The sequence below is a fragment of the Suricata suricatta genome, chromosome 5 (assembly GCF_006229205.1).
Source record: "Suricata suricatta isolate VVHF042 chromosome 5, meerkat_22Aug2017_6uvM2_HiC, whole genome shotgun sequence".
In the NCBI taxonomy this organism is placed as follows: Eukaryota; Metazoa; Chordata; class Mammalia; order Carnivora; family Herpestidae; genus Suricata; species Suricata suricatta.
This window is the reverse complement of record NC_043704.1, coordinates 28,344,867-28,372,294: the sequence shown is the minus strand read 5'-3', so window position 1 is coordinate 28,372,294 and position 27,428 is coordinate 28,344,867. Positions and strand designations below refer to the sequence as shown.

At 36.3% G+C, this 27,428-nt stretch overlaps 1 protein-coding gene across 6 annotated transcripts in view; it reads left to right on the top strand.

The window, feature by feature from the left end:
- Positions 1-4,590, top strand: part of USP25 (ubiquitin specific peptidase 25) — a 140,796-nt gene extending 136,206 nt beyond the window's left edge. For all 6 annotated transcript variants that reach the window (XM_029939125.1, XM_029939122.1, XM_029939124.1 and 3 more), the window contains 2 exons: positions 2,746-2,941; positions 3,258-4,590. In XM_029939125.1, the coding sequence (XP_029794985.1) occupies positions 2,746-2,941; positions 3,258-3,430 (369 nt within the window). In that variant the 3' untranslated portion in view covers positions 3,431-4,590. The remainder of the gene's footprint in view (positions 1-2,745; positions 2,942-3,257) is intronic.
- Positions 4,591-27,428: the final 22,838 nt, after the last annotated feature.

Below are 27,428 nucleotides of genomic sequence, written 5' to 3'. Positions count from 1 at the left end.
TCAAATATTTTTACCACACTCAGAACTATTACTGTTGTTATGTAAACTTTAAAAAGTCTTTTTAACAGTTTTTTTGTACCAGATTAATTTCTAGATATCTGGAGTACTTTGTTAATATTTCTGGAGTTGGCTAACTTTTATGTATAAAATCACAAATTCCATCTTCATACATTTTTCTGATTGAATTTCATTTTTAGTTAACTATTAACATCACTCTGTTATATATTATAAACACCTAAGTTGCAATATTTTACCTGTACAAGAAGAAATATATATGTATATACCCACATACACATAAAGGTTGCAAGGGTATATGATATTTCCACCTATATAAGTTACATGGTTTAAGTGTACTTTAAAAATCTTTAAGAGGTGTGCTGGTAAAATGTGGGTTTTTTTGCAGTAGAACTGCATAATATAAGCTAATGATCTTTTGGATTTTCAAATGAGAATATTAGATGATGATCTTATTATTTTTCTCTCAGCTGCTTTTATTGCATTTGAGTATATTTTAAAACTTGAATTGTTAGTGATTTGTATCCATTGAGGATAGTTCTTAATTTGGCCAGTTTCAGAGATTATTAATCCATCCCAAAGAAGGAAGACCTGAATGGTATTTACATATATACAGTATTTTTATGTTGAATGAACTAAAGCAATTTTTAATGTAAAAACATTGAAGCCTTGGGATTTGTCAATAATTTGGGAAAACTATTTTTAATATAAATATAGCCAAAACTTGATGGTTATTTTAAAACATGAAAAAAGTGGTAGATTATTTTCCCCATGTTATTATGGTAAACCAGTCATACCTAGTTTGGTGATTTACATAGGGATTTAAATGATATCACCTGAGGATTATTTTAGTGTTCCTTTCAGGGTTTTCATTTTGAGCATTTGCTGAGTGTCAGATTTGAGGGATACAAAGACAATTAAGACCTGTTTATTTGCTGCCCTCCAAGAACTCAGTCTGTATATAAATGATTTTTATATTCCAGTTTAAGTGCCTTTAAGAGAAATATGCAAAATAATATGCCTGTAGTTGTCAAGGAGGACCTTAAGAGATAAGTTGAACACTGATCTGGATCTTGACAGACAAAAAAGATTTTTATGCCTTGTAGAGAAGGGAGAAAAATGTTCCAGGCAGAGGGACACCATATGAAAAGATCTGGGAAGTATACAACAGATAAGGAAGATAGATCCACTGGGGCCAAATTCTGAGGAGCGGGGTTAGGGGGAGAGGTGAAGCCAGCAATGGCTGTTGGTGTTGGCCTCTGTGGAAGCTCATGCAGCCCTCTAATGAGTCTGTACCATTGTACGACCTTAGTAGGCTAGGCTTGGTCAAGTTTATTTTCAGAAAATAAATCTGGCTGTAGTATACTAGCTGGTGGACTGGAAATGAGTAGAGATTGAATTCTTCCCTAGAGAAGGAAGAAGGGAGAGAGCCTCAACTAGAGCAGAAGTACAGTGAGTCTGCAGAGGAGGGCAGGCGTGCTATGTTGAGGTTGTTTCCAGACAACAACATTCAATTTCAGAATAGTAATAACTGTTATGTGATTGATGCATATTGTAAAACTTATAATAGATACTTAAAGACTTCTCTCATTTAATCCGTTCAACCAGTGTCTAGGAAAGGTGATAATGTTTCATTTTTCATATGGAGAAACTGAAGCTAAGAGATTACTTATTTGCTCAAGCCACTGCTTAGTGGCTGGGTTAGACTACTAGCATAAACCTCTCTACAGAGTCAAGATATAAATTACACAAGAATGATATAAACATGAGAAATGATATAATTTTTATTTTGGAATTCAGCTTAATACTCTGCATCTTTCATAATCATATCTATCATGCTCTAAATGTTAAGATTTAAATATTTAAATCTTAAGCTTTAATTATTATAGCTCGTATTATACCTGTAGTACCTTATCTATTTCTTATGTCTGTATTTCTTGTCTCATGAATTTCTGTCTTCTGCTATCAGGGATCAGCACAACTGGCCTGTGCTCTAGCCTGCCACTTGTTTTTTTAAATAAAGTTTTATCAAAACATAGTCATGCATCCTCATTTGCATATTATGTATAACTGCCTTTGTGTAACAATGGCAGAATTTAGTAGTTAAAACAGAGACTATATAGCCTAAATAAAATATTTCCTATCTTGTCCCTTACAAATGTTTGCTAATCTTTGTACCAAATTGTAAACTCCGTGAGAGCTTTCTATATTAATCAGAATAGTCTATGGCATATCACATGTACTCAGTAAGAATTTTTTGAATGAATAGTGAACTGATTACTTTTAAATTTTAGATTCAAGAAATAATAACAGTATGTATTCATTGGCATTTATGGAGAAGATGATAAAGTGTTTTTCCAAAGATAATATGAAGTCTGTTTTTTTTTTAAGTACTTTGATGGCATACCAAATTTTAGAATTGGGGAAAGTTCACCTCTGGAGAACAAAGCATGGTCCCTGTAGTGATAATCAGAGTATTATAAGCCAAACATGAACTTTAAAAACAGGACAACAATATTTTCCCCACTTCTTTTTGCTTCTGTTTCTGTTATTGTTATATGCAAAGCTTTTTCTAAGAGACTTCATGCTAGAATAGATATAGATTATTTTTCCTGACTGCCATTTGTTCTAATACTGTTTGTGAACATACTTTTTCTGTTGTCTTCAGTATTGACACAGGGTTTTTATTTAGTTAAAAACAAAACTTTCTCTTTTTCTCAATGCATTAAGAAATTAAATGAGCAAGCTGCAGAGCTGTTTGAATCTGGAGAGGATCCAGAAGTAAACAATGGTTTGATCATCATGAACGACTTTATTGTCCCATTTTTGCCCTTGTTATTGGTGGATGAAATGGAAGAGAAGGATATTCTTGCTGTGGAAGACATGAGAAATCGATGGTGCTCCTATCTTGGGCAAGAAATGGAATGTAAGTTTAAACAGTGCTAGTGGATACTTCACTGGGATTACATGCAGTTGGAATTAGATGTTATTTATTCTTGCCCTTTTTTATATGCTGTAATATTTTTACATTCATGTCATTCCCTTTTTTTTCCCCCTATTTACAAGCCAAGTACACACTGCCTTGTCATTTATATTTGACCTCTTTCCCCAAAGGGTAATTAATATTTTGAAATGAAACATTCATTCAACTCATTCAGTGAGCCCCCTAAGGTAATAAATCATGTGGAAGATGATAATTTCCCTTTCTGTCTTTAGCTATATCTAATTGTTTGTATTTACAGCAAACCTCCAAGAGAAGCTGACGGATTTTCTGCCAAAACTGCTTGATTGTTCTACTGAGATTAAAGGTTTCCACGAGCCACCCAAGTTACCCTCATATTCCACACATGAACTCTGTGAGCGGTTTGCCCGAATCATGTTATCCCTCAGTCGAACTCCTGCTGATGGAAGATAAACTGCACACACTTTCCCTGAACACACTGTATAAACTTTTTTTAGTTCTTAACCCTTGCCTTCCTGTCACAGGGTTTGCTTGTTGCTGCTATAGTTTATAACTTTTTAAATTTTAATAACTGCAAAAGACAAAATGACTATACAGACTTTTGCCAGACTGCAGCCAATAAAGCTGAGAATCGCATGGCGCTCAGACTTTGTTTTAACCAGAACTGATGTATAATTACAAATCTGATTATTTCATTATGGCAAAACCATGCTTTTGCCACCTTTCTGTTACATTATTACTCTGCTTTTATCTTTTATCTACAGCTTTCCATTCAGTCTGGATTCTTCCATGACTCCAACCATTTAAGTGTTCAGCACTGTGTACGATACATAATACTTGGTAGCTTGTAAATGAAATTAAAGAATAAAGTTTTATTTATGGCTACCTTCGTGTTTGTAAGCAGGTATATTGTATATTAGTGTATCATTTTAGTTATATAAAAATGAATTTTGTCTGGGGATTGTTTATGATTAGATGGCTAGATGACTAGATTAATACAAACTTTTAATTTTTCTCTGTTAGCACATTGGAAGTTTACTAAATATTGACACTTAAATATATCTATATTTTTGACTAAGTTGTTAAACTTAGTATGGCACCTAAACCTGTTTTGAATTCAAATCAGGTTTTCACTGAAGTAAGCGGCTGATACTTAAGTCAACCACACTGAAACTTTTAACTTTCTTAAATTAACCTTTTATTTTTTTATGTATTTACAAATAACATAGCAAGGTGATTATTTCAAGAGATACCAGAAAAAGTACTTGAATAAGGGCTATTTAAATAGTGAAACTTCTAAGAAATATGTATATGTGTATACACACACACACACACACACACACACACATATTCTTCATAATGGAGGACAGTGTTTTGCATTATATAATCATTCTATTTTTGTAAATTGTATACCACTTTAATTGAAAATGTTCTCTACTAATCAATGCTGTGAAATGAAGTTGATATTGTTGAACTAGAAGTTATGAGTATCTTACCTGCTTTTATTTTTCTCCTTTTCAAAAAGAAAAAGCTGTAGAACATTTTATAGATGGAACTACTGTTTAAGATTAATGAAGTAATATTGTGAATTAAAATCAGTGCTTTAAAGGTAATCATGTTACCAATAACCTATTTTTGAATTTATAAAAATTTCTTTATAAATGATTCTTTCTTAGCATAGTAAAATATATCATTATACTATGTGTATGTTTGTTATAGCGTCGTCAAAACTAGAACTCTTAATAAGTGCCTCTGATAAAAGATCCCAGATAGAGAAGGAAGAAGAAAACATTAAGTTATTGTATAATGTTCCTTATCAAGATATCAATGCACTACTAAGGTATTAATGACAAGGAATTGGTATCATTTCTGTTTTAAGGTTAGATTTCGCCTGTTGTAGCTATCACAATGTGTTTTGGTTTAGACTTTAATTCTCTACTGAGCAGAATTGGTATTCTGCATTGATTTTCAAGTCCTGTCCAAGGTTCAGAAACTCCGTATATATCATCAAAGCATTTGTAAAGTATCTTCAGTATTTTATAATAGTCTGCCATAATGGTAAGGTTGTTTGTGTTTATGTGTATAATTGACCACTGAGACACAAAGTGCTCACTGTACGGAAATTACTCCCTTCCCAAGGCACATCCAGGGAATCCTGTGTGGCTCTTGTGCTCAAGGTAAGTATTATTTTTGCATTTGCTTTCTACTTAAAAGCCAGTTTATTCATTCTTGGTAATGAATCTGAAGTACTCTTTTAAAAAATGACCTTTTTCAAGACCTCGGGAAACAACTTGTTTTTATATCAATAAGTTTCAATCTAGTCTGATCTCGAACCACAGCACTAAATAAACTATCGGTAACATTCTATGCACCTTCAGTGGATGCTGTTTAATTTCCATTTACTTAAGATCCCTTGTTTGTTAGAAGCTGTATTTCCTTTACTTGCAGTTTCAAGGAAGTAACTAAAAATTCATTTTCTTAGTTTTATATTAATTGAGTCTAAGATGGATTTTCTTCCCCTATAAAATTCATTTTCTTAGTTTTATATTAATTGAGTCTAAGATGGATTTTCTTCCCCTATAAAATTCATTTTCTTAGTTTTATATTAATTGAGTCTAAGATGGATTTTCTTCCCCTATACTAATTCTCCAGAGTTCAGTGTCTTTGTTTTATGATTCAGTTGTTGACTTATGCATCTGGTTCCTGCCATTCCCCAAAAATTATAGTCACACAGGTGCTTGTGGACAATGAGTAGGGATCCCCTTGCATAATCATTTTTTAACTTTATTTTACATCATTAAGAAGATTAAATATCATTTGTTGTATCCGTGATAACTTCATCCAAAGTATGCATATTAGTCTCAGGGCTGCCATAATAAAGCAGTACAAACCGGGTGGGTAGTTTAGAAAACAAATCTTATTTTCTCACCATTCTGGAGGCTAGAATAGTGAAAGGTCAATGTGTAGGCACGTTTAGTTTCTTCTGAGGCTTCTTCTCTTTGGCTTCTGGGCAACAGCTTTCTTGCCATGTCCTCACATGACCTTTTCTCTGTCACATGCACATCTCTGATAAGGACCCCGGTCACACTGGGCCAGAACCCATCCCTACAACCTCAGCCACCTCATTCAGTCTTTCTTTAAAAGCCCGATCTCCAGTTACAGTTACATTGAGGGGAGCGGCTTCAACATACGATTTTGGAGGTCAGTGAAATGATTCAGTCCTCAGTGTATGATGGCAAAGTTTGGATACCTCCTTTCCAGATACAAAAGTATGATTGTTACCCCTTCCCTTTAACCTCAAGATTATGATGTAAATATCTATGGCTCTGCTGTTAGATCTGCTTATTGATTTCTTTTACTTTCATCTTACCCTAAAAATTATTTGTAAGTTCTAGGAAGCCAGGTTAGGAATTGCTCACAATGCATTCAGTTTAGTGTGTTTTCATTGAACAAATCTTTGCTGAATGAACAAAATACTCCATGTTGATTTGCCCTTTATTATGTTTTTTAATCAATTTCACCTAACAATATCATGGATCTGGTTTTACTCATACCTACTCCACTTCCCTTTCCCATTCCCCATCCCACGCCCAGCCTGAAAGTTACTACTTCCATTGTGGCCACATATTTTTTCATGTTTGGATAATGTCATGCAGCGTTTACACATAAGTGTGAGGTTTTGGGGAGGGAGCAGAAAGAGAGCGGGTTACCTATTATATACATCCTTTTTCTTCCCTTCTCAGTATTTCTGGCCTTTAGTTCCTTCTTCTAATGGGCTTGTTAGAAATGACAATAATAAAATAATAAGTAATGTGACACTAATAATAAAAGTATTTGAGTCCTAATTGAGGGAACTATATACACAGTTGAATACACACACACATGTACATTGGATTTCAAATATCCTTATTCACTCTATATACTATTTTTCTCACTGGCTATTTCAAACCACTACCATCCTCAACCTATTCAATGCCTGCTCCAGTAAAACAGGATGATTTTTCCTTTGCCTTGCCAAGAAAATGGGGCCTTTGGGTATATACCCTTCAACTTTTAACCTCCATAATTATACATTTACAGTTAATTGTTAGTTAACTAAGATGTAATAAGGAAATGGATATTGATAACCCAGTGTTATGAGAAAAATATAAAATCCAAAGTATTCTAAAATGAACTTACATGGATAAAAGTACATCCGTTATTTGAGGGGGGGACAGGGGGACGTCAAGTTTGCTCTTATGTAGAATTCAAAAAGCTCACTCCTGCCCTTACACCAGCCTAAAGCCTGCATCATCAGTGTTTCCCTTAGCAAATGGTTATCAGGTTTTCAATAATTTAGAGCAAGTCTAGTATTCTTAATCCTGATGGTGCATCAAAAGCATATGAATTCTTTTTAAAGAAATTTTAAAAAGGTTTCTAAGGATGGCTGGGTAGTTCAGTTGGTTGGGCTTATGACCTCAGCTTGGGTCATGATCTCTCTCAGTGGGTTTGAGCCCCCACATTGGACTCTGTGCTGACAGAGCCTGGAGCCTGCTTCAGATTCTCTCTCTCTCTCTCTCTCTCTCTCTCTCTCTCTCTCTCTCTCTCTGCCGTGCACCCCCACCCCCCGCCAACTTCTGCTTTGTCTCTGTCTCCAAAAAGAAATAAATATTTAAAAAAATTAAGTTAAAACAAGAAAAGCTCTCTAGGTCATATCTATTAGATTCTTAAGAGACTTTTAAAGAGTACTAGTTTGAGAACATTTGGTGGATGTTTTCCTAACTTCATTTTTCTAAGAATGAAGTCTGCCCTTAGAGACTGAGTCTGGCTAAAGAAGGGGGGAAATTTTTGCTTTTTGCGTTCTTGTATGTCACATGAGAAGGCAAGGAGTTTAAATTTGCTGATGGTCCCCTCAGCCGTGGAGCATGCCCATTTTTTGCATGTGCTCTAGCCAGATCTATGCTCAGATGTTTTTCAGTCTCAGTTTTATGAACTTAGCTCTCTTTTCTGAGTGGTTAAGACTGCAGGCTCTAGACCTAGACTGCCAGGTCCAGGAACTGGACAACTATTGGACTGCTGTTACTCTTGACCTTCTTTGTGCCTTGCTATGTTCCCTCATCTATAAAGTGGGATTATAGTATAACCTACCTTATAGGATTCTTTTAAAAGTTTAATGGTTTTCTATATATAAAACTCTTGGAAAATGGCACCCACATAGTAAATGTTCACTAATTGTCAGCCCACGGGTGCCTGAGTGGCTAGCTCAGTGTGAGTCTAAGTCTTGATTTTGGCTCAGGTTGTGATCTCACAATTCCTTGTAAGTTGCCAGCCCTGTGTCAGGCTCTGCGCTAATAGGAGCTCCATCTCCTGCACTTGTGCATGTGCTCTCTGTTTCTCTCTCTCTCCCTCTCTCTCTCTCTCTCTCTCTCTCTCCTCCCTCTCTCTCTCCTCCCTCTCTCTCTCTCTCCTCCCTCCCCCTCTCTCTCCCTCCTTCTCCCTCTCCCCCTTCCTCCCTGCTCTCACACATGCTCTCTTTCTCTAAATAAACATTTAAAAAAATGATTGTCCATTCTTTTTAAAATTTGTCACTGTTGGTTACTCCTGATTTTCAGAATCTGCCTCCCTGAAACAGGCTTCATTGGGCTACCCTCTTTCCTACTTGTATTTCCTTTTTTTCTTACTCCTTAAATATGAGTGCTATCAGGGTTCTTTCTCTGTTTGGCCTTTTTCTAACTCACCTTTTCTGGATGGTTTTATCTACTAGTTGGTCTTCTTGTACTGCCTCCATGCTGATAATTCACAAGTTTGTGCCTCTAATTTCTAAGCAAACTGACTTCATGAATTTTAGACCCACGCATGTTTCCAGTTTGGTCAATATACAGACTTGGATGTTGTACTGGCACGTCAAACTTTGCAGATGCCACAATGAATTCGTCACATCTTCCCAACCTGATTCTCTTATATATCCCTGGTGAATGATCCAATAATCTAGACATGAGGAATGATTCTCATTTCTATTTTTATTTCCCATTAATTACCAAGTGTCAACAGGGCAAAATTCTTAGTACTTTTCATGCATTTCTTCACTACTAATGTTGAAGAGGTCTCTCCTCTCATCTCTTACTTTGGATAATTGATTTGGTCATGAATGGCTGTCTGTCATCTCTCTCACTCACTCTCACTCTCACTCTTTCTCCCTTCCTTCTTTTCTCTTTCTCTCCTTTTCTTTCCTCTTCTTTCCTTTTCATTTCTTTTTGTTGAAATACAGTTGACACACTGGCCTCTGTGTCATTGATCTTGTCCCTGCACTGGTCTGTCTGTCTGTCTTCCATTGCTGGACAGAGTTCTTTTAGAGAGAAAGTTTAGTGTCCTGCATTTGTTTCTTCAGCACCTGTCAAATTATCTGCTAACTTACTAGAGGTGCTATCTTGCAGTTCTCTGGCCCTCCAGCCATCTTTGACCTGCATTTTTGGTATGATAGCCACTAGCTACTTACAGATATTTAAACCAAATAAAGTTAATATTATTTAGTCATACTAGTCACATTGCTCTCCATTGGACAACATGCTTTAGAACATTTCTATTATCACAGAAAGTTGTATTGGACAGAGCTACCCAAGATCCTTGCTAATGTGGACATTTTCCTTTATTGACAACATGAGAATATTCAAACACCCTTAAAGTGTGTTAGCTTTAACATTAATGTCTTTTTATCCTGCCAGTAATCACTTTAAGGCACCTGCTTTTCAGATAGCACCTCTAGCACCATGTGTTCAACTAGGAGAGCCCACAGTTGGTGTTTCAACAGAGGAGATGTTGTGGAGGCATAGAGAACAACCCAGAGATCTAACCACAGGGCATAGCCACTGTTCCTAGGAGTGAGGAAGCAAAAGGGGAGGATATGGAGTTACCAGAATCTTGGCGCTCCAATAAGGGGTACTTGTGGGCTTGATGCACAAACTTCCGAGACAGTTCACCACTTAACTGTTCTAAGGTGTGCAGTGAAGATAGCTCTAGAAGTTCTGAAAGTAGTTGAAGACTGGCATCAACTGACATTAGGTCAAAACAGGATTGGCAAGCAAAGATAAAGAAGTAAATCTTGTTTTCCTCTTTTTTTTAATGTTTTATTTTTATTACTATTTTTGAGACACAGAGACAGTGCAAGCAGGGGAGGGTCAGAGAGAGAGGGAGATACAGAATCCAAAGCAGGCTCCAGGCTCTGAGCTAGCTGTCAGTATGACCTGAGCCGAGGCTGGACACTTAACTGACTGAGCCACTCGGGCGACCTAAATCTTGTTTTCCTCTTAACTAATACTTTCCCTCTAGTTCTTTCTTGGCAGAACCTAAATGACATGCAGCTGTCAAGGGGGTCAGGAAAATACAGTCTGTGGAGTCCCAACCCCAGCATTGAGGATAGAATTGGAGCTGAAAGATAAACTAGCTTCCTTTTAAAAATCCCCTTTTTAGCCAAAGATATTAATCCCTATAATGCTAATATTCAGGTATGTATTTTTAGACTACCTCTGGGTCCTCAAGAGTAAAATGCACTAATTCTGATTTAAATCATGTTCTCTTTTCCATCAGATGAAACCTTTAAATGATCTATATATGCTTTATTTTAAAAATCAGTAGTGGAAGAGATTCACTCCCAACTATTCATTTACTTTTCCTTTCCTTTTTTTTCCCTTTCTTTCTTTCTTTTTTTTTTTTTTTTTTTTTTTTGGCGTGCATGCCACATACCACATAATCTGTCAGGTTTATATACGTAAAACAAAATAAACTTAATAAGACAAAAGTAATAAACCACCCAAATCCATCTACCTGAAATTAGATACTGTTAACATTTTTATTTTAATCCTACACGTCTCTCAATGGATATATATGTACCCATGTAAATATACCTAAGTGATTTTCATAAAAAACCTTATAAATACACATACTTTTTCAAGAATGTATGTATAGATCTCTGCTCTACAGTATTTGATTATAAGGAAAACAAGCTATAACTTCTTCATGGACATACACTGTAGATGCTACTTATGTCTGTGTGTATACTAATATTATTTTCATGCCTCATGCCTTTCTTCTAGATTTCTCGATGTATAATTTCTGAGTTACTGAGTGTACACGTTTAAAGTTTTGAGCTAAGTTGTCAAACTGACCTTCACCAAAACTGTTTTGTATTATACTGCCACCACCTGATCATGAGAGTGTGTTTCCACAGGCTCAGCAACATAGAATATTATGTTTCTAATATTTTTTAGTAACTAAGATTTATTGTATTTTTTACTTTTAGTGAAAGTGAACATATTTTAATATCTTACTAGCTGCTTGTATTTGTTCTGTAGTTAACTGCTTATACTCTGCTCTTGTGGGGGGAATGATCGTGTCTGAATTTATAGTAGCTTATATTAGGAATCATTAATTCTTTACTATGGACATTGCAAAACTTTTCCTTCTCGTTTATTTTAAGCTTACTTATAATACTGTTATGTGACTTTTTGTTTTTATGTATCAAATCTGTTGACCTGCTTTATAATTTCTACCTTTGATATCATGTCTAGAAAGAATTTTCCCTGTCCAAGATTATAAAAATACTCATCCATGTTTTCTTCTGATACTTTTATGATTTTTTTTTGTTGATTCCTAATGCACCTGGAAATTATATTTAAGGAGTGAGGTAAAGATTCACAAATTTCTAACAAGATTATCTACTTGTCTAATATCATTTATAAAAATAATTCCTCTTTTCCCTTATTGATCTAAGATGTAATCTCCATTAGATAATAAATTTTTGTATTTGATATTTATAAACAGTTCCACTTATGTTTTTGTCTATTCAACTATCATTACAAATTTAATTACTGTTGTTATAACATTGATTTAAAATACTTGTTTTACAAGTGTTTTCCTAATACATTGTTACTCCCTGACATGTACACTCTTAATACTAATTTTTTCCCAGAGTTTTCTGTACTCTTACAGATAAGCTTTAGAATTTTTAAATCTTATTTCAAATAAAAATCCTATTGAGGGGTGCCTGGGTGGCTCAGTCAGTTAGGCGTCCAGCTTTGGCTCAGGTCATGATCCTGTGGTCTGTGGTTTTGAGCCCTGCATTGGGCTCTGTGCTGATATCTGAGAGCCTGGACCCTGCTTTGAATTCTGTGTTTCCCTCTCTCTCTCTCTCTCTCTCTCTCTCTCTCTCTCTGCCCCTCCCCCTTGAACTCTGTTTCTCTCTCTCTTTCTCTCTCTCAAAAATAAACATTAAAAAATCAAAAATCCTATTGGCATTCTGATTGTAATTACTTTGGCCTACATAAATTGGCATATAGAGATATGTATAATGGTGCCTTCACGGTAGTGAATCTTCTTATCCAAGAATATTGTTTGTCCTTTTATTAGGTTCCTATGTCCCTCAGCTGCTGTTTTAAAATTATTTTCCTTTGTCTTTAATTCTAGGTACCTAAATGTGTTTTAATGTTTTAATGAATGAGCTTCTCTTTTCAACCTTAAAAAAAAAGTTTTCTAATTGAATATTGTGGAATGGAATTGCCGTGCTCAGCCTTTTTGGTTTCAGGACCTCTTCACACTTGAAAATTATTAAGGAGAGCTGCTGTTTGTGCAAGTTGTATCTATTGCTATTTACCATATTAGAAATTGAAATGCTAAAAAATTTATAATACTGATTTTAACATGATAAAATATCAATATAACATTGATGTTAACAAAAAATATATAATCTATTTTAAGTGAAGAATAGCTAAATTTTTGCCCAGTCCTTTTTTTGGAGGCAAGTGTGCATAAAACATAAGCCTGAGTCTTGAAATAAAGTACTGATCATAACAGCCCCCATTCCTTACAATAATGATAAAAATCATGCTATGTTCACACTTCCACCCAGCACATAGAATTAACTTAAAATTTGGACTAGCAAGCACTAGACATTTTATTATTTTAAATATAGGAATCATTTTTCAAAGACGTCATATCATTTCTTTGAAAAATAAAAATTGTCTAAGCTTAATAGTTCGGAACATTAGTATGCCTTCAGTTGTCCTGGAAATTTCACAGTAAAACAACTGCTCTTTGCTTGGGTTGCATTTTCTTTACCCCACATTTTGAAAATGTCTCCAAAAAGAAAGCCTACCTAATGTGCTTCACTGCCCTCAATTACTGCAACCTTGTACTGCCTATTGTCCAAACAGTGAAATGAGTTTTTTTATATATGTCCAGTTTTATGGTTATTGATGGCAGGAAAGTTATTGTTATCAGCTGTTCTATGATGGTTAAATCACAGAAGTCTCAGCAATGGATTTCTTAACAGAAAAGGAAATTTTTGGTGAATTTAATTATATTAAATTAAGAATTCTATCCACAAGAAGATTCCCCAAGAGGAGTAAAAAGACAGGACAGTGTAGTGGGGGAAGATATTTGCAATATAGAGGATGAAATGCAGTAATAAAATGATGTAAATAGTAGACTTATGGCTTGGTAAGATAAGCATGGCATACTTTCTGAAATGCTCCCAGATGTTTATCATTAAAAATATCAACAAAGGTATCTAAAGAAAAACCAGTAGACATTTTTCAACAAAATTAAGTGACAAGGCATTCTCATAAAGTACAAAATACAAATTGATAGAGCCAAACTATGGGGAACCACAATATTTTGCAAGACTTTGGCAGGTTTTGCAGATGTGAGGAGTTAGAGTAAATAAAAAGTTAATTTTGTGTGTCTTAAGACCTCCAGAAAACAAATTACCAATAAATATCCATAAAGCGATAGGATCCCCAACCTGGAATCCTCCAAGTAGATCTGAGAACAACTGACAAAACAGGGAGAAGGTTCCATCTGCTTCAGTGTGTGGATGAATACAAAAGCCATGGGTACTATGAGGTGCCAGAAATCACAGGGGATAGGGCAGTCTAAGCCTCAAGCAAATTAAAAAGTGGTCAAAAACAAAACTGTATTTCAGAAAGACAGAAATCATCCTGGGAAAAAAGCTGCTGGGAATAGAATTCCGTTAAGATGGACCTAACCCAAAACTCTATTAATCATAAATTTCTACTCTTCCCAGTGTACCATAACAGGATTCCTGCATCTCCAGGAATTAGTGAAGATATGGTGTCCATTATACCTGAAATTCTCGATTATATCCTTCTCTTCAATGCACAGTCACCTGGTAAATGGACATAGGCCCCTTCAGGGGAAGGTTATGACTTACTTTATGGATATTTCTGCAACTCAGTTGGGAACTTTTCTAAGGGGACTAAATCTCCCCTTCATTCAAGTGGCTCTGGGCCCGTTTTCATACTTTGGAATTGGCTGAGGGCCCATGATTCTTCATTTTGGTGATTCAAGTCAAACTCCCATTCAACCAATTTATAATTTTTTCTTTAATTGGCTACTTAGCTATTGCCATCCTGTGGCACCATAACAATTAGATATTGCCAGAGATCACACCTTCCAGTTACTTTGGCTTTGGCTATGTTGCCATTAACATAACCTCATCACCACCTTGTCTCTGCTGCTTCAGTGATGTTACAGGACCTCTCTGTGATCACACTGAATTCTGAGAACCTAGTTCGAGGATAGCATTTTTTATTGTCATTTCTGATGCACAGAGAATAGCCACAAGAGCTCTTCAGGAATATTGGTGATGACTTCACTAATCTGTTTTCCACGGATTTGATAAAGGGAGTGTTTTCTGGACTCTCCAGTGGATATAGTAGGTAAGTGAGTAGTTCTTACATAATATGCCTACTCCGGTATTGCAATCTCCCTAAAGTTTTGGGCAATTCCATTTCTGATAAAACAAGCAAGTTCTGCCATCTTAGCTTTGTTCGGTGTTGGCCATGTATGGGTCCAAGTTTAGACAACAAATCAAGAAAACTCTTACAGCTGCTTCTAGCCATCACAGTCAACAATTGAACCAAAGTCTCTGCTTAGTGCTTCATATCCACAGATTCTGCCCAATCCAACAGTGTATTCCCTTGCTCTGATTAAATCTCAATTCTCACACGTAGTCCTTAGATTTCTCTTAATATAAATTGGCAAAGTTTTGCATTACATTTATGTGTGATGTCTCCTCTTAGGTCATGCTTCATAGTTGAACCCTGGAGCCTACTGGAACTTGAGTCAGAATGTAGACCCATAAGCAGTGAGAGGTGACTCAAGTCAAACTCCCATTCAACCAATTTATAATCTTTTCTTTAATTGGCTACTTAGCTATTGCCATCCTGTGGCACCATAACAATTAGATATTGCCAAAGATCACACCTTCCAGTTACTTTGGCTTTGGCTATGTTGCCATTAACAACCCCATCACCACCTTGTCTCTGCTGTGGAAATATTGAAAAAGATCAGCAGTTCACTACCTCAGGTGAGAGCATTATGAGTTTTTCAAGCAAGGGATATCAAACCTCAGACAAGGGAGGGAAGCAGCTCTTATATAGCAGAACTTAGGATTCAAGGTCTTCAGCTTCTTTGGAAACTGCCCATGTGTCCCCATTCCAATTTTTAGGGTTCCACTCTTTCCCAATCAATTACCTAACTTTAAAATCTAAGAAAACTGAATTCGACTTGCTTTTTTAATTCTGTGCCACCTACAGAATTAAACTTTGGGTATGGTTTTAGAAACAGCCTTGAGGCTACAGGAGATCAGGGTTTCATTTAGGATAGTTGCAGAACCTTTCTTATCCTTTACCCAGACTTTGAGCTGGGAATTTAAGGCCCTGAGCTCATCATTTTCTTTCCTCAAATTATTCAGTGCACTTCAAAATAACCCTTACACTCCAATTCCACTGAAATATGGCAGCAGCTACTTACTTACAAGTCAAAGTCTTGCCTTCTATAGTCATTTAGTCATAGGTGATTTGGGGTAGTAAGTCACAATTTTACCATTGCAATCAGTGGACTATCAGTTTCACCATACCAGTGCCTTTATGATAAGCAACATTAATTCACTTTAATCAGATTAGAGATAATAATTACAGATTCTCACTCTGAAGATTCCATTCCCTGAACCACTTTTGATACCAATAACTACATTTATGAGGTTGAATGAGGGAAGCAGAACTCCTATGAGTTGTGAGATAAGATACTTAATGATAATTAAAACTACACAATTGTGGAAGGATCTGGGAGGTGAAATGCTAGGAGAGAAGTTGGGAAATTAGGGAAGATGTCACTGACATGGCAACCTGGGAAGCCAAATGTACCCAGCTGCTACAGCAGGATTCTAAAGAGAAAGCTCACAGGGCAATCTATGAGAAGGTGTACGTGTTTAACTACCACCTCTACCATGATGACGGGCCTGGGGCAACTGACAGTCAACAGAGGTGGCAGTCAAAGAGCTGGGTGTGGGGTGAAGAAGAGCAGATACAAACTAGAATGTGTTGGCACGCCTGCATGTGTTAGTTACCACATCTAACCACTAGCCTCCAGAGAATAAAGGCTAATTCTACTTTCCCAATATTGTGATTCTTTTGACTAATGCCAACTAACAACCATATAGGAAATGGACTTACAGCTTTAACAGTTGACACACTTCTGACTATGATGAAGGCAGGTAAAAAAAAAAAAAATGGCCACAAAACAAATGTGGTGTGTATGAGTGTCCATACATACGCTATCTATTATACAAGAATGCTTGAGAATTCAATAAAAAGTAGGCATGAATGGGGGCTTTACAAAGAAAAAATCCAAATGACTGATGCACATGGAACAGTGCTCAACCTCGTTAACACCCAGGAAAATGAAAAATAAACCCACAAGATCCCACCAAATGCCCACAAGATTGGCAAAAAAAAAAAAAAAAGTTAATTTTGGCACTACCAAATGTTGGTAGGATGTGTATGTAGCAATAGGATCACTCAAATTATGTTGTTGAGTGTGTAAATGAGTGCAACCTTTCTGGAAAACATTATTTTAACATTTGACATTATTTTAATAAAGCTAAAGTTATGAGTACATTATTCAGTAATTCCTAAGTATTTTCCCTAAAGATAATTAGGTATATGTGTATCAGTTTACACATACAGAAATCTTCTTAAAAAGCTATTCATACTAGCAGAAACTAGAAACAACCCAAATATCCATCAACAGTAAACTGATAAATTGCAGTATATTCCCATAATGGAATACCATACAGCAATAAAAAGGAGCAAACGACAGCTATATATTTCGGCAAAGGTGACTCTCTTGTGATAACAGTGAGTGAAAAAAACAAGACAAAATCACATATACTATCATTGTACCTTTTTAACGCTCAAAAATACCCTGGGTAAAATCACAATATATAGAATTTATTCATGAATGATAAAATTAAAAGACAAGAGAAGGATGACCATATACGTCAGGGGAATGGCTACTTCAAGGAGGGGGAACAGTGTGTGTTTGGAAAGGGACACTGGGGGGACTTGCTTCCAATTTCATATGACCTGACATGTTTTCATTCTCCGTGTGTATATAGATTTAGAATTAGGGCTTGGAGCAAAGTTGTCACTTAGAGATATAAATTTGAGAATCAGCTTTGAGATGCAGTTAAAGTCAAGGGAATTTTCATGATATGTAATAAGATAATGTAGTGAGGAGGGCCCAGGGCTGAGTTTTGAGGAGCATAAAAGGTGCTATATTCGAGAGAAAACCAGCACAGGGAATAGAGAAGAATGTGAAATGAAGTAGGAAAGTCTTACGTCTCTTAGTCTGACAGAATAGGTTTTCTACAAGTAGGAAGTGGTCACCTATGATGAGATTTTCTGAGGAAAATGGGTACACAAGGGCAAGTTATCTTGACAAGGATTATCTCAGTGGAGTGGTGGAGACAGAAGGCATGATGGGATGGCTTCAAGAATTCAGCAGGCACTGTGCCGCTAGCAAGGACTCTCATTAAGAAGATACTTACAATATTGGGAAAAGATTAGAGCAGTTTTAATGCATCCCTCAGGCTGGGAAGAAAGTGAGGAATAATTTCAATGGCCAAGAATCGTGTAAGCCTGGATCCATTCTGATCAGCTATGCCAAAAGGAAGACTAAATTACTTTTCTAGTCTCCCCATAGAAAATATTACAAAATCATTAACGTGTGAAGAGGTGTGGCCAACAGTGTCAGTAAAAAATATTATTGAGATGCTTGGATTTAATTATATTTGTTAGTATGTGTCATATTTTTATAATTTCTGCTAATCCTTTTCCTTTCCCAGTAAATGTTAACTTTCCTACATAATTTTACTTTTTTTTTTTTTTTAAATTTAAAAGCTCTTCCTCCCACCACAAATTGGATCTCTGGGCCCATAAAACTTAATTTAGGCCAGTAAGCAGGGGAGGGAGCATAAAGCCCAGGAAAAAGGAAAAGCATTAGGAAAAAAGGAGAAAGCTTCTCCCCAAGGAAGGTGGTAAAGAAACACGTCTTTTCCATTCTTTCCTCTGGACAGAGGGAGAAATTCACAGCCACAAACTCCTTATCTGGGGATATAGTTTGAGTCTAGAACTCACACTGCATACATGATCTGAAAACTCTCAAGACGATACCTTTTTTCCTTGAAGTGGAGCCCGCTTGAGTGGCAGTGGGGAATCTGACATCAGTGGCAAATTCGATTCCTTTGTGGGTCAAGCAATTTATACCCAGAAGGACTAAAAATAGGAAACGGAAAGTGTTGGCCCTGAGCAACATGATTTTTTAATTGATTTTATATAATCCGTGACAAAGAGGTAAATATAAACATTTGCAGAAATTGGCATCCAGAGTCCTTTCAGATGTTGATGCTGGAAAGGAATTTGTCTCTGTTTTGACAGCAGTTATTCATTAGGAAAGGAGGAATTTTGCAAAGTAGAAGGGTTGAAATAGCAAGATGGATGTGATCACATTTATCAGATTGATAAAATTTCCAATAGTGCTCACTTCAGCAGCACTTATACTAACATTGTAACGATAAAACTTCCAATAAATACGGCCTTAAATATCTTTAGAACCTCTTTGTTATCCCATGTTGAAGTGGGAACAGAGGGAAGCTACCCTTAGATCCCCTGTGTAGGGGACACTTATTGCTGGCAGGTCCCATAGGGTCTGCTTCAGTGAAGAGTGCTTGCTTTATCCAAGGGCATTGCCCTCACTGAGGTCCCACAGATGCACAGAGTGAATAAAGGCCATGCCATTTTGGCTCAGTACAGGGCCATGTATGCTCCGGAGTTCCCCCACTGGCTTGGTGAAGGCTTTGACCTTCACTCTGAGCCTTCTCTCTGTATGCGGTCCTAGCTTCCCCCATCACTCCCACAGGTGATCATCTGTTTTCTGCACACAAACTCTGCCTCAGGGTGAGCTTCCAGAAAAATGCAATCGGTGACGCATTTATCCAATTAGATTTGATTAGGTTTCTCAAGTATATTGATGCAAAATTAGAACCAAATTCATCTTACAAGCAGTTATCTCTCACTACAGGTTAGTAAATGTGTGTTCAGGTTAATAAATGTCTATCGTCAGTTTCATCAATCCAAACTAGTTCGTCTAGGTATGATCATCCTGGTTAACAGTACTCAAGAAAGCAAAGAGAAGTGGTTGTGCTAGAGGCTCCCCTAATGTGAAAATTTACTAACAAATTTGTCGGATTTTCCTATGCCTTTACCAATGTGTGTATATTGGCCTTTTGATCACTTTATTGATAATTTCAAAAGTGCTTATAGTTGAAGAAAGGATAGTTACACTGCAATAATGTGATTGTTGTCTTCTAAATTCCCAGTAGGTGGTGTCATAATACTGTATTTAGGGAATATTTTTTTCTCTTAAATAGAGTCGAAAAAGAAGAAAAGGCTAATACACTTGCTCAAATATATGTACTTTCATTTTAAAAGCTGTTTTACCTCTAAGGTGGCACTATTATAAACACCTTAATCTTTTATGATATGTTTCTTCAATTCACATTTTCATTAAAAAGTAAGTACTAAGTGACGGCATTTTATTATTTTATTCTTTGGAGTTTTAAAAGACTACACAATCAATCAGAATAGGATGGACAAAAAGTTTCTAAACATTTTTTCCTGGGATCTTTTTCTTTACTCTCATAATTAGACATATGAAAAAAATAAACTATTCTGATTCTGGAATTGAAACAGGAATGTAGAACCTATCATTATAAACATTACAAACCTTTATTTTGCACTCAAAATATTTCCTACTTTTAGATATTCTTCTGAACTATCTATATAAATGATTGACCTTGCTGGAAATCCAGCTATTTCTAGTTGGGTTGAATGTAGTCTTAATTATCCTTACATTTTAATAACCCTTATATTTGCTTTGGCATTACAATATATACTGTTGTATTACAGTTATAATTCAGAGGATAGTATGGCCTTAGTGTGAGGATGAATCTCAATGTTCCCGTAACATTTCATGTTCTTAGTGTTTCCCCAACTAGATTATATTCCCTTTGAAGAAAGGCCCATGGATTAGCGGGGTTTATTTTGTTTGTTTGGTAACCACCCCAAAACCTGTTTTAAACTTTGCAAAGTTACATAATAGATATTTGAAAAATGTATGTTAAATAAATTTGCTAGCATTTAAATTTTAAAAATTAACTTCTCCTGGGACACCTGGGTGGCTTAGTCGGTTAAGCATCTAATTTCAGCTCAGGTGATGATCTCCCAGTTCATGGGTTTGAGCCCCACGTTGAGCTGTGGGCTGACAGTTGAGAGCCTGGAGTCTGCTGCTGATTCTGTGTGCCTCCTCCCTCTCTGCCTCTTCCCCCACTTGAGCTCTCTCTCTCTCTCTCTCTCTCTCGCTCTCTCTCAAAAATCAATAATACATTTAAAAAAATTTAACTTCTCCTTGAAATATCTTATATCCTAGGGATTAGGTGTTTCCAGTGTGAGATCTATTATTTTGGTAATTTAGTGTTTGTGATACTTCAGTAGTCAGGAATCCAAAGATGTATGCTCTCCATAGCGTTAGTCTTTAATGGAATGATGTAAATTCTTTTGAAAAGTTGTAAGTATTTTTTCTTATTTTTAAAAGTCTGCTAAAGTGAGAGCAGTTTTAAGTTTCTATTTTCTGAAATTAAAAAATTTAGATGAGATAGTTTTAAGTTAAAAGAGATACTTTTCAGGGCACCTGGATGGGTCAGTCATTAAGCATCAGACTTTGGCTCAGGTCATGATCTCATAGTTCATGAGTTCAAGTCCCACATCAGGTGAGCTCATGCCCCACTTTGGGTAAAACACGAGTCCCCGGTGACTCCTGCTTCTCTCTCTTTCTCTCTCTCTCTCTCTCTCTCTCTGTCTCTCTCTCTCTCTCTCTCTTCCCTTCACTCACTTATCCCCTCTTTCTCTCCCTCAGAAAAAAAATAATTTTCAAAAAATACTGAGATATCTCATTACTATAAAATAATAACAAATTCCCAGGCCTTGAAAGGGCAGAAAGTATGGCAGTTTCAGGGACTTAGCTATAAGAATCTATTGACATTCCCTAGGGAAGTTGTCTCTAGACTTTATCACTGAGTTTAGTAGTTTGAAGAGCCATTTCCTGAAGGCTCTCTAGCAGCTCTCTGATTTGACCCTAATATTTAATGGTCTCCAATGTATAGAAATAACGATATTTCTCCTTGAGAGCCAAGGTGTTGTACTTGAATTATGTTCCCTTAAAATTCACATTGAAGTTCTAACCCCTCATTACTTAGAGTATGGCTATCTGTAGGTAGAGTTATTAAAGAAGTAACTAAGAATGCAATGGTTAACATGGGCCCTGGCTTAGTATGACTGGTGACCATTTATACACAGACATGTCAACGTGGAAGATCAGGTGAAGACAGGGAAAAGATGGACATCTGCAGACCCAGGAGAGAAGCCTCAGAAGAAACCAACCTTGTCAAACACTTGGCTTGGGCTTCTAGTCTCCGGAACCATGAGAAAATAAATTTCATGTTTAAGCCACTCAAATTGTCATACTTTGTTATGGCACCCCTAGCAAACTAATATACCAGCTGGATGGTCTTTTTGGTCTCTTCCTTTAGTACAAGTGTTCTCAAATGTTTCCTTTGCTTAAAAATGGAAGAGTAACTTTGTAGAACGCAACTTTGTGCACCACACACACAGTGGGTCACCATATTTGATTCTAACCAAGGTGGTCTCCATGGCATGAGGTTGCCAACTTTCTCTTCTTTGGATTCCATAAACCTGGTGGGAAGTGACTTCCTTGAGGTAAAACTAAACAGAAACAAAAGAAACAAAAATAACTCTCCAAACTCAATTCAGAAACCTCTGGTCAAGAACTAAAATTTTGAGTGGAGTTTTTATTTCTGGGAGTGATATAATCAGTTGCTTCAGAGCAGTCATTCCTGTTTGGAAAAAAAAAATCTGTACACAAGGAAGTACATATGGCTATGTGAAAGCATTGGAGAGCTAGCTAAGGAATGTAAATTGCAAGCACCCTTAGCTGGGTTGCTAGAAATAAAAGCTACATCATTCAGAGCCTGATATATAGTCTCTTCAAACTTTGTATATAATATCAAGCAAGCTGAATCAGACAAAGAAAATAAAAACAACAAAAACTAGCAGAAAAGAAGACATGGCCTCGAACTTAAAATGACAAGGAAAAATCATTAGAAAAATATATACAGGAGATCTAGATCATGATAAAATTATATAAGGACTTTATAATAAGTGTTATAAATAGGTTGAAGGAATTCAATGACAAATAGAAATTTTCAAATGGCAATTAGAAATGTAAGAAAGAGTGAAAAGCAAAGTATAAAGTAAATATATGGGATACAAAAATTTTTTGGAATGGTGCAGAAAGAACTTCTGAAAATATATTCCTCCCTAAAAACTATGAGAACATTAGAGAACACGATCAAAACCAACTTTTTATTTCAACACTCTGGAAATTAATCAAATGATTGTCAAACAATCAAGAAATGTATATTCTTCAAAAATGACAATCTTGGTAAGAAGAACAAGCTCTTTGGCATTTTAACCTGCCCTATTCCTGTCTCCTCCTCCTGCTCCCTCGAAGCCTTGAAAACCAGGGGCTCTGTCACTGCTGACAGAGGGCAGAATGGGTTTGGTACTCTCCAAAAAGCCTCATCTCCAAATAAATGTTACTACTTGTCTGGCAGCTGCTTGGGAAAGCCCACCTCAAAGGACTTAACCTTATTTGAATTGACTCAGATTTTGCTCAGTGGTCCTATGCCCAGAGCATTTGTGAAAAGCAATTAGTGACAATTCTGAAGTGGTGACATACCAGTTGGGGCAAACAAGAGGCTGGCCCAAAAACAAAAGGAAAATTGGGAGAATAAGATGTTCATTCGGGGTTTTAAAAAACTCTGACATAGTCCTGGGGATGTAGAAAGTCAAGCACATGGGCAAAGCTGTGGTGTGTCCAGGCCAGGAAAGATATAAGAAGTCCTTAATCTCTTGCAAATAGGAAAGCAAGCAGAGTATGGTGGTCTTGCTAAATTGAGAAGACAGAGGCTGTGATGGCTGGAATTTGTGCAGCAGAGTATATGAGGTGAGTTGGCTATTTTGAGTTCATTTGGAGGTTAGAGATAAGGATTTTATGTTCTTTTGCTGTATCTTTCCCTCCTAGAGTCTTTTCTCACTTCAGTAGTATTTTCCTGCTATCAATTTTCTGGCTCTTCTCAGCCAGAGATAGTGTGGTTTTTCATAAGGGTTCTCCACTACCACTGGGATGGCCACAAAGACTGCAATTAACTTTAGGCTAGAAGTTATAGAAATAGGTGCCTACTTCATATTGCTCCACTACTTTCCCTTGAGGATATACTCCACATCTCATTCTGTCTGCTTCAGTTCACTCTCCATTGCCTTTTTGCATTAGTCCAAGTTTTCTAGTTGCTTCTTGTGAGGGCCATTCTCTGAAAGAACTCCACCCTTAATGGAAATCTTCTGATTGATCAATCTTGAGTACTGAAAAAATTGATACTGCTAAATACCTGATAGAAAATTTGTAAACAAGTAACATCTGTTGTATACATTGAATTTATTCTGAATAGAAAGGCACTGATAAGGTTGATGTTAATTTGAACCAATAGATGTAAGACAAATAATCGATGACCAAGTCCCTAGTTAACACCCATAGATAAGAATGACACTGGACTCCCTGCCTGTCTCCAGAATGCACTGATCTTGCTGAAGACAGTAATGTGAGGTTATTATGACTACCTACTTCTGTTTGGGTACAGAACACTTGTGAACCAAGGATCAGCTGGAAATAGACAATAGCCAAAGGAAATAGAATGTCTGGCCAAATAATAAACATAAAGAAGTACATCTTTTCCAGCTGTCATAGCTTATTTGATTGATTATTTAATTTGCTGAATGAAAATAAATGTATTTTGTAACAGTAAGTAGTTTTCATGGTTATTTATTCTATTTTTATAAAGTTTTTATTTACATATTTTGAAAAAAAGAGAGGGCAGAGGAGGGGCAAAGAGAGAGGGAGAGAGAGAATACCAAGCAGGCTCTACACTGGTAGCACAGAGCCCGATGCAGGGCTCAAATTCACAAACTCTGAGATCATGGCCTGAGCCAAAATCCACAGTCAGACGCTTAACTGAGCCATCCAGGCGTCCCATGATTATTTCTTTTATTTGGCATCCTCAACTCGGTCTCTTCTGTAACTGGGAATAGGATCTAAATTTAGAGGGTACAAATTTAATTGGCAGTTGACTTACATACAATAGCCTTACAACTCTTCATGCTCTATCTAGCTACCTAGTAGTTTAGTTATATTACTTTTATTAACTTTCAAAATTAGATATTATCATTAATAATAGATAAGTTGTTTTATATTTATAGACACATTAATCATTTTATTTGTTCAATATTTCTTATGATCCAGCTGTCATTTTATAATCAATTTTTTTGAAGTACATCTGAAGTTCCTCTCATTAAGATGATAAACATTCAAAGATTTTGATTTCTAACATGCCTTTACTTCATCCTTGTTCTATACTGGAGTTTGGCTGGATACACAATTCTTGGTTGATAGGTTTTTTCTCCTCACACTTTGTCTTTCTACTATATTCTGCTTTCCCTTGTTACTGTTGAAAATTCCATCATTAATTGGTCTATTATCATTCAATCTATCTTGCCTTTGTAGGTGGTCTGCCTTTTCTCTCTGATGCTTTTAAGAACTTTGTTTGGTATTTGCATTTTCACTACAATATTTCCAAGTATATATTTCTTTGTATTGATCTTGTTTGGGATATATTGGAAGATATTTTTTTCCCACATACTCATTGAGAGACTCAATTCTTTCTTTCTGTGGCTCAATGATTCACTTTTCTTGGTCTTAATCCAACCAGCAGGAAAGAGACTACCGTGGAGACACCCTAGCTTCCTGATATCTTTGGCCCAGACTGACATATACCAATCATTTCAACTTACTTTTCATTGAACAAATGCTTCCTGTAGATACCAGTGGGGCAGCTACTCATAGTCCATCTTTTTCTTTCCAGGTATAGAACACATTTCTCCTCTCTCCAAGGAAAACAGCCCAAAGTCACTCAGCTATTACATTATTAAACAAAATTCAAAGTTCTTTAGGTGATGTTCAGTGTAGTTGGCTGAATAATGACCACCCCCACAGATATTAGGTCCTAATCCCTAGAACATACCGACATTACCTTAAAAAGGAAAGGAGCCTTTGCATTTATGCTTAAATTAAGGATCTTGACATTAATCTGGACTATCTGAATGAACTTTAAATGTGATCACAAGTGTCCTTATGAGAGAGGGAGAAGGAAATTGAGACAGAAGAGAAAACAAGAAAAGGAGAAGGCCATGTAAAGATGGTTACAGAAATTGAAGTGACAGGACCACAGCAAAGGAATACCAGCAACCACCAACAGCTGGAAGAGACAAAGAATGGATTCTCCCCAAGAGCCTCTAGAGGAAGCACAGACTTCCCAATACCTTGATTTCAGTCCAGGGAAACTGAACTTTTTCTTCTAGCCCTCAGGAGTGTAAGAGAATAAATTTCTGTTGTTTGAAGCCACCAAGTTTGTGATAACTTGTTATAGTAGTCACAGGAAACAAATATACTCAGAGACTCTTAGTCATCATTTGAGCATCTTTTTGAGTGAGTCCTAAGGACAGTGAAAAAAGTTACATGGTCACTGGAGCTCCTTTCTGGAGCTCCTTCTTGGAGAAGACAGAAGCCATGGATACTATATTACGTCTCTTATTTTTTTGGCTTGATGGAACATGCATGAGGAGATGCAAAGTAGGTTTGTCTCTTTGGTGTTTTTTGGAGTTATCATCTTCCTCTTTTAACATACAGACAGTCCACAAGAAACTAAATTAACTAGACTGCCAACTATTACAGTCAGTTACTGTCAGAATGTATTTCATCTATCACCTCTTCACTAGCTGTGGTGCTTAAGGAATGAGAGACTTAACCTTAGTGGTGTACATAGTGAAAAAAAGGTTTTTGAGCTTCCAGCATCTTTTCATTTTACTTCAGCTAATATCATCCTAATTTCCACTGAGTTAATTAACTCTCCCAATTTGTGCCATCTTGGTGATACTGGAAAATCACAGTACTTTCTCTTCGAAGCAAGGAATGGACATATGACTAGTTGGAGAAACTGAGCTTCCATTCCAAGGACTTTGACTTTTGGGTAGAGAGACTTAAGGCAAGAAGAGTGTTCAGATCTCATTTCCTCTCACAGGATCCTTGACTGACTATGCCTGCTGACTGACTAGGACTCAAGAAGCTCTTTTTCCAAGCCTTTCCTGAGCCTGACCCTCACTCTTCCCAAAGCCTGACCTCCTGCTAATATTGTAAACTGCCTCCAAAAATTAAAATATATTTCATACTTGTTTAAGTTGGACATTGGAAGTTTCTGTTGCTTGCAACTAAATAATAAATCTTCAGGAAGTTACAAAACTGAGTTCTGACATCTTGATGGTATTCTTTACCTGGAGGAAAGGAAGGGAGGGCACCCTTGAATGAGAGAGTTAAGAAAATGTTAACCTACATATTCATTTGGCTAAAGGCAAAAGTTGTCCTTAATATCTCTAAATATTATGTCAGGTCCTTTGCTCCATGTGCTTTAAAATGTCTACAATTAGTAGGCAGCATTCCATTCTGGAAGATTCAGAGGTATTTTAATAACATGTAAACAAATCTACTTCTTTTTAAAAGTACAAAGTTGACTTCGTTTCGTTTGGCCTTTTTACTGATCAATACCTGGGCGGATATTTCAACATTTCCCACTTGATTAAATTTTCTGTCCGATGGCAAAGATCAACAGATTAGTTTGATGATATTTATTCTGTTAAATGGTATATTTATATTGGCAGTAAGTGGATACTTTAAAAATAATGTCTACTTAAAGAATAACTGTGGGATCATGTTTTCTTAAGATAGTGTTTTAGATTTTCTTTGTTATTATACCATGATTTTTTTGAAACTAAATAGTTTCCAAAATTGTACGAGTACAAAACTGTACTTATAT